At 36.0% G+C, this 15,345-nt stretch overlaps 1 protein-coding gene across 26 annotated transcripts in view; it reads right to left on the reverse strand.

The window, feature by feature from the left end:
• The window catches only part of LOC134755337 (protein tramtrack, beta isoform), a 598,730-nt gene that overhangs the window by 422,239 nt on the left and 161,146 nt on the right, over nucleotides 1-15,345 (reverse strand). Inside the window, exon 5 of one of the 26 annotated variants that reach the window (XM_063691845.1) lies at nucleotides 1,773-2,047. The exons of 24 other annotated variants lie outside the window; for them this stretch is intronic. In XM_063691845.1, coding sequence (XP_063547915.1) covers nucleotides 1,788-2,047 — 260 coding nt within the window. In that variant the 3' untranslated portion in view covers nucleotides 1,773-1,787. Of the gene's footprint in view, nucleotides 1-1,772; nucleotides 2,048-12,324; nucleotides 12,659-15,345 lie in introns of those variants that run through there. One more of the 26 variants, XM_063691821.1, reaches the window with a different exon arrangement.

Here is a 15,345-nt window from a genome sequence, read left to right on the forward strand (position 1 = left end):
AGGTTTGCTGAAATATCTTGAATCCTCGATTATTATATCGCAGCAAATGTCGGAAACTGTTTAAAAACCTAATATCTCGAAATGGTTTTCGAAATAGAACATTAAAAAAAAATTAACAATCCTAATTAGAGATTGGATTTTGCAAGTAGTGAGTGAGAAGTGCGACTGTGTGCACGTTTTCCCCCGCAAAAAATGGCAGAACGATTTGTACGGTAAGATATCGCTTGGGCTCCTCCCTTCCGACGTGTCGGAAGCCGGTGTTGCTCGAAGGGTTTGCCAGACTATAGTTAACTTCCGAATTTGACACTCTCTTTTTCGGACCTATCATTCTAGTTTCCTAACTGGCTCTGTGATACTCGTATGGCTCAATATAGATTAGCAAAAAAGTTTACAGTAGTACTACAGTCGCCATCAGATATGTCGGAGCGACCGAGGTGCTAAATATATCTGAACATGCACTCTAGCGCCTTGACAATAAAGGCGTGTTCAGATATCTGTGAGCTCCTTGGCCGCCCCGATATATCTGCGATATATGGCGACGGTACCATCGGGGTTGTTTATCCGTGGGTGTAATAACTCCTTAGAACGTAGTGGTTATATCCTCTTTGCTTAAAACTACTAATATCTGTGATCAAAGACAATTCAGTGCAGGTGACAGATTTGACGTGCGGTCTGCAGCCGCAGTTGCAATAATACACCAAATACGCAAAAATGGCCATGCTACGTGCAGTCGGTCTCGTCATTCATTTTACTATGGAAATTGACAATAACACCGACGTGTCGGAGCAGTAGTGCAGCTGCGGTCGGGAAAACGTTAAAATCACCATATTACGTGCAGTCGATATCGTCATTCATTTTACTATGGAAATTGACAATAACACCGACGCGTTTGGGCCGCCGCAGTAGTGTCGGAGCAGCAGTGCAGCTGCGGTTGGAAACGGACAGTCACCTTTAATCTGCGAAATTTAATCTATGCGCTAAAGAAAATGGTATCAGGCCGCAATTGATTTTTAGTGAAATTTCTAAATAATGTAAATGAGACAAACATTTTTACTACGCACAAAGGCACTTTTCATTTTTATATTTAAAAAAAATATTTTTGATACATGTGTGGCATCTTGTCAGTAGTTGGAGACGTACTAAACGCAATGAATAGCCGGCACTTCATTGAGGTGCGGAAATATTTTCTTCGAGATGCCGACTCTAGTATATATATATACCTCAATGTTATTAACTAGTTCTGCCATTGCTCTTATTCTTGTCTCTATTTGGTAGGAGATCAATAGAAGTAATATCCCACTTGATTACAAAACTTTATTGATACTATGCCAATAAATCTTTATGTAGGTAAGTACGCCATTTGCATGAAAATCAAAAGTTCAAATGGCCTTTTCCGTACAGAATAATAGAAATTGTCCAATGATGTTAATTCATTTATTTATTCAAAAATACATGATTACAATAAGGTACTTAAAATTTTACCTTAATAACATTAAATATTAAATTACAAAATTCGTTAATAACAATCATATTATGTTACAAAACTGTACGTAAGTACACCATATACATTTGCATGAAAATCAAATGTTTTAAAATGTCCTTTTCCGCACAGAATAATGAAAATTGTCCAATGATGTTAGTTCATTTATTTATTAAATATACATGATTACAATACGGTACTTAAAAATTTGCCTTAATAACAATAAATATTAAATTACAAAATTCGTTAATAACAATATTCGTAATATTTTTAAAATTCGAGTATTTAAATATTTAATTGTATGCCTTCAAAAGCGACCTAAACTATTACCGACGGCGCCCATATTAAAATACGCCTCTGCGGCACCGTACGGTGGCAAATGGTTATGTAAGCCCTTGGTCTTGATGACCACGTTCTCCAGGGTCGTCACAGAACTCCTGCAATATCCTTTCCTCCACTTGACGCACCGGTAGAGGGTCTTGAGTCCTTTCTCCATATGTCTGTGGTATCTGTGATTGTTGTAGATGAGGATGGGTTGCCCGCAACGTGATGTCTCGAAGTATAGCTCTGGAAAGCAAATGGTATTGGTTAGGAAATATGCCGTAGTAGGCCTAACGAGGCACACGTAATCCGCTAATAAAACATTCCGTTTGAAATAAGATTATGTGTTTATTTGTATACCTTACAAAAATTACCTTTTAACTTATAATAATTTCATTTTAGACACATACAAAGAATGCATGTTATTTTAAATCATCAAAATAACATGCATACTTTGTATACCTAAATTATTTATTACTATAGATTTATTAATTGATAAATTACCTATTAAGTGCGCTACGTTGGTACACACGAGGCGATATTGTGCGCGCGAGCAGAAAGCTAGATGAGAGAGAGCATACAAGATATTCAATAATACTTATTAAGTATCTTGTACATTTTCTTTTCATATATGTTTCATATTAGTACGATATATGTAATTTGCTAATTAGTTCTTAATTGTGGGAACAGACCATGTATGGGCTGCTAGTGTCACATACACCAATTGTATTCTGTTGGTTGCTTAACATAATGATAACTCACAATATTGCCGAAAATAAACACTTTATTGCTACTAAAATACTTTAAATATAAAAGCGCGATATTATGAATGATATTGCTAATGAGGACACGCGTGATAGGTTCTAATGATAAACGTGTACTGACTCGTATTTTATTGCTTTACGCAATTGTAAGTAATTTCGCTGAGGTGGCAATGTGCAGTATGTAGACCGTACAGTAGGCCGAGCACATGATTGACGCGACAGTATCTCGCCGCGAGATAGACTACCCGTCTTTTACTAACTGTATGAATTAAAGGGGGACGGGTAGTCTATGTCTATGTTAAATATCTAAATATTTCAGTATCACTATGTCGTGCCTATTGGCATACAAATTCAATAAAAATACACATTAATCATAATATCACAGTGAAACAATAATAGTCAAAACAGGGTTATGTCATGCAGTAAATAAAAAAGATGTAAAGAAATATTTACAAATGTAACATCATATATTTCTTCGAATTATAACTAAGCAAAACACAAGAATTAGAAACTGTTAAAGGCACATTGTTTAATTTCAAGCTATCGTGTTCTTGCAAAAGATCAACACGACACAGACTAGCCTTCTATCAGACATTCAATATGACCGATAGACTTTAAGTAACTAAATGTCAAGGATGACTATGTTGGCTTTTGCTCTTAACAATATTACCGTCAATAGTCACGATGGACGCCTTGCAGCGCATGCGCGCCTGCTGGATGCACCGCCATATGGTCTTCGGCCCGTATTCCAGGTGCACCTTGAACCGCTGCTTTCCCATCACTAGCACAGGCTTCCCGTATCTTGACGATGAGAAGAAGCATGGTTCTGTGAACATTAAGTGTCACCGGATATCCACTGTCTGAAGTCATTTATTTGCAGAAATAAAACGATCGACATTTAGTTGACGGATTATCGGAACCAAAACTGATAAAAAAACACTGACAAAACAAGCCAGATAAAAATGACAAAATAGGTACATAAAGTAGTCATGCACGTACTTATATAGAGTTAGACCAAGAAAACTCTGCAACGATTTTGATAGCATTCGCAGTGCAAGTGTTATTTATACGTCATAATTTCATAGAAGTTTGACTTTTAAAATAACACTTGCACTGCGTGTGCTATCAAAATCGTTGCAGACTTGTTTTAGTTTAACTATACCTATATTAAATAGTTTAATATAATTAACCCTTATTTTGCATAATCGTCTTTTGGCAGGTTGTTGTCACAGCACAGCAGCTTTAAAACAACTCAATTTAAATTCTTATCATTTATTTAATAAATACCACATTTAAACATGTACAATATTTAAATATTGGAAGCCTTAAGTTCTTGGAGTTTTTATATTTCCTAACCAGAATCTAATAATTATTTGTTTTATTAATAGCGGGAATAATTTTAACTATTTCACCGAGGTACTTGCTTAAATTAATTTTTTAAGACATCACTTTATTCTTGTGTTACAATCCTCGCAAAATCTAATATGTTTATTATTTAAATATTCCATTTGTATACTGCACCACACCTCGAAATCATTGCAATACCATTAAAAATCTTCATTATCGTTATAAAATTTCTCATGATTATGCGCGTGTCTTTTCACGGCCATCTCGTTGTCGATGACGACGGAGGCGCGGCAGCCGATGGTGCTCTGTTTGACGCACCGCCACATACCCTTCTTTTTGCCTTCGGGGTCCCCGTACGATAAGTTGTACCGGTGACCTTCCATTAGCAACACCGGCTTGCCCTTCCTAGATTCCGTGAAAGTCACTAGAAATGTGAAAGCCCCAAAGATGAATGACAATACTTTTTAGATATCTGCCGACTACAAGTAGGTATATGTTGAATTTATTAGGTAGGTACCTAGTAATTTTTGGTATACATATATTATTTACGTTTTATTTATATTTTGTAATATGTACATTATATTTAATTCTTAGTTCATAAACCAGAAACACATGATATGAAGCTACGTAACTACTTCAGGCCTGTCCCGTATTTTTTTACATGAACATATTAAGATACAAAACTTTCAGATGAGCTTATTTTATCTGTACCTAACTATATTATTTATATAGCACTGGACTAGTGATTCATATCAAAATAAACCATTTTAATGCATACAAATTACACATACGCACCCTAATGCAAAAATAAAGAAAATGTTTTTTGCGAAACTTTCGATCGATTTGCCACTAATATTTTGTATTCGCAGGAATCAGAATAAACATAACATAAAGTCATAACGAGTTCCAAGGTTCCAAAGAATCATTGCTAAGACCTGAAATTGTCAACAGAATATCATCGAAATATATACATAAAAAGAGAAATAAAATGGCACCTATTTTCATACAAAATTGAAAAAGCATGGTATAAAAGTATTCAAACCCATATAATTTTGCCACACTTCTACAAAGGGGTTTGTGTTTAGCACTATTAAAAGCGGAATTTAGTGACATTCTTGAATTTACAAAACAATTAACTAGTCAAATAAAAATATTGGCGACAGGTGCAAATATATCCGAACATAGTGCTTGCAATCCCGGTCAATATAAGTCTAATGAAACTAACCGTAAATCATTCGAAACTCTTATAAAATATTGGTAAATTTTGTAAATAAAGTCTTATGAGTATACGATATGATATACATATTTAAAATATTAAAGTAAATAAACCAGAAAGACCTACCAAGTCAGCATCAGTCCTTGTAAAAAGACTTAACGGGACAGGCCTTACATTGTAATTTTAGAACTATGACCTGTTAGTATCAGGATCTTACTCTTACTCTTAGTTTATGATAGCGGTTAAACATATAGTCAGAGTATGTAATATTGCTGACATGGGTATTGCAGGTGATTATAAATAATGTTGTTCACACGAAAGAAGATTCAGAGCCACACCGATTAGAAGCTAATGATTATGCTCATTCTTTTTGATAGTCTCTCCAGCGACTGTGATAACAGATGCTTCGCACTTGTGGGTCCAGCGCTTGACGCATGCCCACACAGTTTTGTGGCCGTCGTTCGGGTTGCCCGAGCGATGGTTATACCGATATCCTTCCCAGAGACACACCGGCCTACCCCTCTTGGATTGCACGAATATCGGCCCTGGAATCACGGACCAAGTTTAACAAAAACATCTAAACAATTAAAACTCAAGCAACCGCAGAATATGGCGAGGACGCATGGTTAAGGACATCATTTCAAATACTATTTAAAGATATTTTTTTAAAGGAAAAAACCAAGAAAGAACAGTAGTCAATGATTATGCTCCCTTCGTAAGAAAGCCGACCCGTCTATAATCATTAGAGTAGCTCGGCATTTGCTGCTCCTCTGTTTATTGCAGGTCCAAAAACTATTGATGTTTTGTTTGGGATCGCCACGGGTCCAGTTGTAGCGATACCCTTTCCAAAGGCACATCGGGAAACCTCTCTGTGATTGCATGAATGTAGGTCCTGAAATCATAAAAAAAAAAACTTTTTTGTTTTGAACTAATTTAATTTTAAAAAATATTTCAATTTACATCACATTTTTATTATATATACTTGTAGATACTTAATTAATCACTAATCGGTTTACAAAGGAAAATAACAACAGGAACAGTTGTCAATGATTATATTGATTATGCTCCCTTCGTACGATAGCCGACCCGTCTATAATCATTAGAGTAGCTCGGTATTTGCTATTTCTCTGTTTATTATCGGGCCATACAGTCTTGATGTTTTGTGCGGGATCGCCACGGGTCCAGTTGTAGCGATGACCTTTCCACAAGCTCACCGGGAAACCTCTTCGTGATTGAATGAATATAGGCCCTAAAATCATTAAAAATGAGGACCTTCTCTATTAGTATTTATACAATGAACTTGAAATTATTTGAACAAAATGTAACACATTGTTAAAACACAAATATTTACAGAGATTCCTTTATTGTTGTATTGTATAATCTGATCGTTACGTCTCGCATACATTGAGTGACTAACATTTTTCAATGGTTATGGTTTTTTCTCTGATAAGCAACTCCATCAATGATGACGAGCGTTGCTGGGCACTTATTGTTACTCTGCTTGAAGCATATCCAGAGTGTCTTCCCGATTCCCGAGGGATCCCCACTCCTAAGATTATACCAATGTCCTTGCCAAAGGCACACTGGATTGCCTCTTCTAGATGGGACGAATATCGGCTCTGGAACCATGAAATACCATTTAATATTTTTTTAATCCGGTGTAATATTAATTCCATAGTTTCGCTACACTTAACATATATTTTTTCGGAACAAAGATATAACGAAAAAGTAGAAATTATCAAAAAATATGTACTTAACTCTGAAACTACCAAATAGCACTAACCAAGTGTTCTTCATACCAAAAACACGGCATGCAAATTTAAGCAGACAAAAATATTTCTACAAGAAGCGACGTTTTCAACAGATCTTTTATAAGATAAGATAATCATTTATTGCATAATTATAGGTTGTTACAGAAGGTATTTGCATACAAAATATATCTTCAATACGTCTGAATAATTATATGGATTTAGATTACACTAAAGGAAACATTTGTTCCACTAAAACTAACTAATTTTATTAGTTAAAACATAGCTTCAGCAGAAGCCATTTAAATTTCCAGTTTCAAGTTTTAAAACTAATATTTATGCACCTTCTGAACTTTCAATGATTGTGACTTTTCATATCGACGATCTGATTGCCATACATTATTAAATTGTCTTTACATTAGTTGTGTCCTTGTTTAACACACCTCCAAATTGACTTGCAGTTGTCGGCCATCTTCCCGTAACCCAGATTGTATCGATGGCCTCCGTAAAGACAAACTGGGTATCCATTCCTGGATGTAGTGAAAACTGGCACTGGAAATTTAAAAATGACAACTTTAAACCCAGAAACAATATAGTACCTACTCGCCTCACGATGTCGGTTAAAAGTTGTCATTTGTACGAGTGTACCTTACTTGTTGTACCTATAAATAAACAGTATAGGTAAATACAGTAAAGATTCGGCTCTTTTTAGGGTTCCGTAGCCAAATGGCAAAAAACGGAACCCTTATAGATTCGTCATGTCTGTCTGTCTGTCTGTCTGTCCGTCCGTATATGACAGCCACTTTTCTCTGAAACTATAATAACTATACTGTTGAAACTTGGTAAGTAGATGTATTCTGTGAACCGCATTAAGATTTTCACACAAAAATAAAAATAAAACAATAAATTTTGGGGGCTCCCCATACTTGGAACTGAAACACAAAAAAAAATTTTTCATCAAACCCATACGTGTGGGGTATCTATGGATAGATCTTCAAAAATGATATTTGAGGTTTCTAATATCATTTTTTTCTAAACTGAATAGTTTGCGCGAGAGACACTTCCAAAGTGGTAAAATGTGTGTTCCCCCCTTCTGTAACTTCTAAAATAAGAGAATGATAAAACTGAAAAAAAATATATGATGTACATTACCATGCAAACTTCCACCGAAAATTGGTTTTAACGAGATCTAGTAAGTAGTTTTTTTTTAATACGTCATAAATCGTAAACCGCAATTTATCTTTCACTCACGTTTCACATAAAAAGTACATTGTTAAAATTATGTCAGTCCGACTCGCACTTGGCCGGCTTTTTTGTATTTATTACCAGAAAATAAACTTAACAGTACATATGGTGCTACTCTCCCGCACTGGAATAAGCACTTTCCGTACCTATGTCGAAAATTTAATGGGCCGTATTATGTACCGTAAAACGTGGTACAATACACGTGAGAATGAGTGAGGTAATTCGCAACTCCCTTCGGTCGTGTTTTAATTTATCACCACTCGTCTAGTTGCGAAATTCCTACTAGAAACATAGGAAACAAAAGCATCTAATCATTTATGTTCATTCTGCCTTCAGGTAGGTATTATATACCTATCTTAATAATAGAACGAGTTAGAATTTATACATATATATTTTCTTCTTATTGCCATTACTTAATATCAATTAACAAGTAACAACATTATTGAAAATAATCAAATACCATCACTGTACGTACAGTTTATATATTTCAACATGTTGAGCATAAATTTGAGTTTTAATGACTGTGCTCGTACTTCCTCAGGAAGTGAGTTCCGTTGAAGATGGATATAGACGCCCGGCAGTGGCGGCTGCTCTGTTTGACACACCTCCACCAAGACGTACTGTTTTTAGTCGTATTGCCACGGGACAAGGCGTAACGATGACCTCCCAAAAGGCACACCGGATTTCCCATGCGCGATTTGGCGAAAGTAAGCTCTGCGACATGGAAAATTGGATGATTTCAGAAAAGTTATTTATGATATGGTTAAAATGAGTACGAGAATATATCATAATATATTATCTCTCGTAAATGTAGATGGTTAACGAAGACGGGTGGGTTAGTTGCAGAATACTTGGATTGTTTTATTAAAATGTAAAAGCTGGTTTATTTTCTTTTTAAGGCATTTTCCTTTTTGACATATAAATGTCAATGGTTATGCTCGTGCTTTTTTACGAAATGCGTTCCCTCGAAGATGGTAATGGTCGCCCTACAGTAGCGGCCACTTTGCTTGACACATCTCCAAAACGAGCTGCCTGGCTTATCCCCGCGTGCCAGGAAGTACCGATGTCCTTGGAAGAGGCACACTGGATTGCCCATTCGAGATTTGGCAAAAGTTAACTCCAGAAACCAAAAGTGTTGGATGGCGATTAATGCTGTTATGTTTACTTACAAGTAGTTAGAAAAATGGTCAAAGACATGAGTATCAAATACTGGTTTTCTTTAGGATGAAACCGAGGAAGAGAGAATACTCAAGAAAAGTTGGTCTTAGTTCACTTGCCTTTGAATTATTTATTATTCGACTGTGACGACTTCAAAACCGAGTAATTATCTTACAGTTGAGTCGACTTTGAATTTGATAACGAACATGAATAGCGGAGAATAATCTATAATATTTTTTCAGATATATTTGCATATTTATTTTCGTAATTTCTCAAAAATGGCTCCTGCGATTTTGATGAAATTTACAATATAGGGGCGTATGAAAAGGGCAATTCGATCAAACTACGGTACATTTTAAAAATAATTAGTTTGCCAGAGTTTTCGCGGTAACCCGGTGGGTATTAAATTGTAATGATTCGATTTAATTATCAAACCAGAGGCTAACGAGGGTGGAAAAGCGATCCAGCTAGGTTTTAATGTTGGTAAGATTCGCTTTTGAGTGTTTTCAAATATAAAATTCAATATTTATAATATACATGTTCAGCTCGATAATAAATGTCTATAACATATATTCGTTTCGTTGGAGTTATTAGTATTAATATAGTGGAAGGCCGTTTTGTTTCTTTACTAAACATGGCACGTCACAAAACGTTCAGGCGTTTTTTTTGTATGTTTTCCTGCTATTTGTTAAACACTATTGTACATGCTATTTACTTAAGAGATATATCTATAAATAAGCATAAGGTCTTATAAACCAAAATTTAGATATAGGTTAAATTGAGGAACTATACTAGTGAGGGATCGGAAAACGGGAATCGGCACATTATTTATTTATATTATAATTTATTAAAGAATTACATATGAGTCTTATAAAAACATGCCAAGCAGTATCCTTTCTTACATTCTACACAGAGTGATTTTATTTTCTTTACTTTTCTATTTGCTTCTCGGCTGTTGAGTGTACCGCGCAGCTTTTGGTAGCACCCAACACAAATTCTCCTTTTGTCGCTTTTTTTTTGGAATGTGCGTTTTATCTTCAGGACATTTATCGTACTTATTAAGATTACAATATTCATTCAGATTGTCAAATCACAAATATTTTGACTATTTCGAATGAATATTGTAATCTTAAAAAAAAAACCTAAAATTAAATCCAAGATATGATATGATATTATGTGACAATCTTCTACAAATTAATCCGAAAAAAAATACACGCCAAATATTTTTACAGTTAGGATGTTGATACTCAGCATAAATATTCTTCACTAAAAGAGGTACTTACAAAAATACCGAAGCTGTAATCCAATTTGTCCCCGCCGGGCACAGATGGCCTATTCCATCGTTTCATATAAAAATTATTCCCATTTGTCCCCGGCTCATGTGGAGCAGAGACAAATAGGAATACACCAAAAGTAGTCCATGTAAAGGCCGCTATCTTTGGAAATCCGACTAGGTGGAAGAAAAGAAAAAAGGGGGAATTTTTCAAAAACGAATTATAAATTATAATGTTGACAACCATGGTACGCGTTGATGCTGATAAATAGGAGCTTCTGTTAGTGATCTTATACCCAGAATTTACAGTTACGGTACCGAATTCAAAACCAGTAGCGAGAGCATACTTTACGCTTGACGCCTTTCATTCAGAAATGTTTGTGTCGCCAAGTACACTGTTGTAATTATGTCGCAGCGTCAAACGGTATTTATGTATTTTTTTCGGAATAGAATGTATCTCCGGTGTATAATTGTCCCTCAGGGCCATGGTTATGTTGGTTAGTGATCCTGACAATTTGACCATCCACGGTGGTGATGGAGACCCGACAGCCGCCAGTGGTGGTCTTGACGCAGCGCCACACAATCTTTGCAGCGTTCTCCCGATAGAGACTGAATCGCCAGCCGCCGAACAACATCGTCCGGCGACCGCCCTGACGGATTGGTTCCATGAATACTGGTTCTACAAACAAAGACGCCTCTTATGCAATTATTTGTTACAATTTGCGGAAATTCATTTAAAATGTTCTACCACAAAAACGAAAGGTGAAAATAGTATATTATAAGTATTGAGTACCTAGATAATATTTGCTAAAATCTTATCATTAATCTTATCATTTGCTATTATTGTAAGTACTTACTTCTGTCGTTTCTCCAATAAAGAAAATAAAATAAAAATACAACGGGAACTATCTTAAAGAGTTTTATTACAAATCCGGAATATTTGCGGATTTTAAGATGTTCATCTTGTGGAACTAAGAAACAAAAACGTCCACGGGAACAGCTTACGAGTAGGTATCATGAATGATTTGCTCTGGTGTTTGTTCACAGTCGACACTTTGCGGGACCGGTTGCGACCACTGTATAGTCAATGGTCGCCTTCTCTGGTACTTGAATAGCCTGTAATATTATGGATGTTTATTATGACATCCGTTTACCGAGACGATACTGCCTTCAATAGTTACGATGGACACTCGACATCCTCGGAACCACTGCGTACATCGCCATGTGGTCTTTGGCTCCTTCACCATGCAGCGATTGTATCGCTGGCCACCTACTACCAGAATAGGATTGCCTTGACGAGACGTCGTTAGGAAAGGCGCTGGAAACATACCGAACGTAATGTTAAAACCCTTGTTTGGATGTTAATCACAATATTTAAAATTTAATCTAATAAAGCTGTAAGGTTTTGTGAGAATCATAATATATCAAAATTGGAAAAGATTTAGATTGATGTTTTATAATGGGAATGACTAAGTATGCAGTAATAAACGAAAATAACCTATTATGAACACAGGTGGTGAGTAGTAAGTAAACAGAGGGCTTGATAAAAAAAACTTTAGAAGAATCAAGAGGTCTGTGGATTTAAACAACTGTAAACAGTAAAAACGATTTATTTAATACTAAAGGCTCTAAATCACAAAGTTTATTTACTCGTACATCTAAATTTGATAAAAATACTGAGTAGCTAGGTAATTAAATTAATATATGATTTCACATAGTTATAAACTTATTTTAAAGTTTATCTATAAAGTTTATCTATAGATGACATGTTTTAAAACATTTACTTTTGTACATCAAATAGTTGTATATCCACCGAAACCCTTTTCGGTGGATATACTCGAACGGTCGATGGTATACTACTAGTCAAACTCAGACTGTCACCGTACTCTGCTGACTCGTGCTTCTCTTTCATTCTCCTGTTCTGGAACCATATCTTCAGGACCTTGTCTGGGATCTGCAGTCGCTGCGCCAGTTCTATACGGTCCCTACTTTCGAGATACCTGTTGGCGAGGTAGATCTCCTCCAGCGCTTTTAGTTGTTCGGTGCTGAACGCGGTGCGTTTCGATCGTTTTTGTTTTGACCGGATAAATATTTTGACTTCGGGGTCTACGGAAAAATATACAGCATTTTATCATTCAACTGTGACCTTTTTATATTATATTTAAGCATATAAATAATTCTTAATACCTATTTTATAATTCAGGTGATTCAGGTCCCGTACACACATAATAGGAACAAACGAAATAACAAACAAACAACGAAAACTATTTTTGTCGACGCTGCTCAAAGAAATATTTCATGGAATGATGACGTCACGGTTTGGCTTGCTTCTGATTGGTGTTTCAGTCAAACTGGACGATTGGAGAATTTTGCACTTTTATCTTATTGAAAATATTAATAACAGAATAGAATAGAATAATGATTTATTGCCACACATAGTCATACACAATACAAGAACAGAAAAAATAATAAAAAGAAACAGGGTTTTCTAAAACTAAACAAGAAAAGAAAATAACAAGCAGCTAGTGTGACAAAAGGGATGATCTCAGCATTTGCTGTGGTGCAGTGTAGACTGGCAGCCACAGCGCTGGTTTTCAGTTCACACCCCATTTACTATTATATAATATATCAATAAGATTAGCGGGTGTTCAAATTACAATTAATGATTAGGGCAGACATGACGAGAAAAAAAAATATCAAAGAAAGAAATCTTATACATATATAAACACAAAGGTAGATATAATCCTAATTTTCGTACTGAAATAGGGCAATTTTTAGAGTCAATATTAACATATGTTTCATTGAAACTTTATTCATTTATTTACACAATGGCTACAAATGCAAATCAGCAGCATGCTTCATCCCAAAAATAGCAATGATGATCTCAGAACAGGCCTCATTTATTTTAAATTATAACCTTAAATAAAATAACCGTCTCGAATCGTACCTGGCTCAAATGTCTGTACGCTGTATGAATGTACGCTGACAGTTACCGCGCTGAATGCCCAACGAGATATGTTGGACCAGGTACGATCCGGACCGAGGGTCGCACCCCCTGTCCCTCAGCCGCCGACCCAAATCCCTCAAAAAGTCCCTGGCCTCCACAGCCCAACTTTGTGCGTGGCTCAGTTGGCAGAAGCGATGGGACCGGTCCATTTATCCTTTAATTAAAAAATTTGCAATTATATGTTTTCAATAAATCCCTAATGGTTATGATTGTTAAGCGTCTTGATGACGACACCATCGATGGTGGTGACGGACACCCGGCAGGCGCACGTAGTATTATATTTGACACACCGCCACACAGTCTTCGCTCCCTGCTCCTTGTGGTAGTTGAACCGATTATGGCCCAGAAGCAGGACGGGCCGCCGGCCGCATCGAGACGATACGAACATTGGAACTAGAATAGAACGAAATATTAATGTAACATTACATGACAATAATTATAATTTAAAATATAAATACAAAACGTTGTTGATTGTCGTGTTAGCTCAGCTGTATAAGCCCTACTTGCACCATCCCACTGTCACCGTTAACCCAATGTCAAATTGTACTGGTAACCATGGTAACTCCAGGTTTAACGGATTAGTGGGATGGTGCAAGTGGCCCTTAGTGTATCAGCAAAAACAGAAAAAAGACCCTAGCCCTAGTCTCACCTAAAAGGAAGATGATGACAGAATTTAAGATCAACGGTGGCTCCTTGAATTCCTGGACACTGGAACTTAGGAAAAAACTACAATAGTTCAATGTTAAAAAGTGTTGGTTACAAGATTATTTTGATCAATAAAAGAAAGAAAGTTATTCAGATATGTGCAACTATTATTTATTATTTAGATTTAGGTTGAAGCACAATCCTAGACAAGTGACTCGTAATAAAACTTATTCTATATACCAAGTTCCAAACAAATAAATAATACTGTGTACATAGCTCAAATTGTAAAGCGATTTATCATATTATCATCCACCATGCATAGGTGCAACGCAATCAAATATACGGCCCGAATCTAAGCTGCAACTTGTATGGTCCCGAATACTAACAGGCACAGTCGACTTGTTTTTAAAAAACAAATTGCAGTTTGGTTGCAATATGTTTATTAAAAGATGCTCTAGTAACGTTTTTACAGCAGCCGTTGCGAAACATAAGTGGGACATGACAAGGCCTGTTATTTCCTACAGCGCTCATCTTAAAAAGCGGCTAATTTTATTTTATGCATAACTAGATTTTATCTTAAAGAGAAAAGAGAACGATGCTTCTCAATACATACGTGGACTAGATACGTTCCTCTTCCATCTTCCTCTCTGGATATTGACGATGATGTAGGGCGTAATTACGGTTAATAGACATCAAATTGTGTAAAAATATTTTCCATAATGTCAAAATCCAGATAATGGGTAGAGCTTGGGTAATGGGTACTTTGTATGTACGGTGAAGCGGTCGTTCACTATGCTCTAAACACTATTTATACTCTAGTCTCTCTACTTCACAACACATGTAGCAACTTCAATGGTTGTGTTTATTATTAATCTTCACGATCAAGTCATCTACAGTAGTGATGGAAACTCGACAGCTGAACTGAGAGTTGGTCTTCACGCATCGCCAAACCGCCTTGCCGTCTCGCCTGTTGAGCATGTTGTACCGTCTACCGCAAAATATCATCACTGGGCGGCCGCGGGTCGATTTCGTAAAATACGGACCTAAAAAGTTAAACACATTATGCGGTACAACTTAGGGATTCATATTTTTAAGTAGCCACATTACTTTACTATATATAAATTATAAACTGAAATAGATA

The sequence above is a fragment of the Cydia strobilella genome, chromosome 2, assembly GCF_947568885.1.
Source record: "Cydia strobilella chromosome 2, ilCydStro3.1, whole genome shotgun sequence".
Taxonomy (NCBI): Eukaryota; Metazoa; Arthropoda; class Insecta; order Lepidoptera; family Tortricidae; genus Cydia; species Cydia strobilella.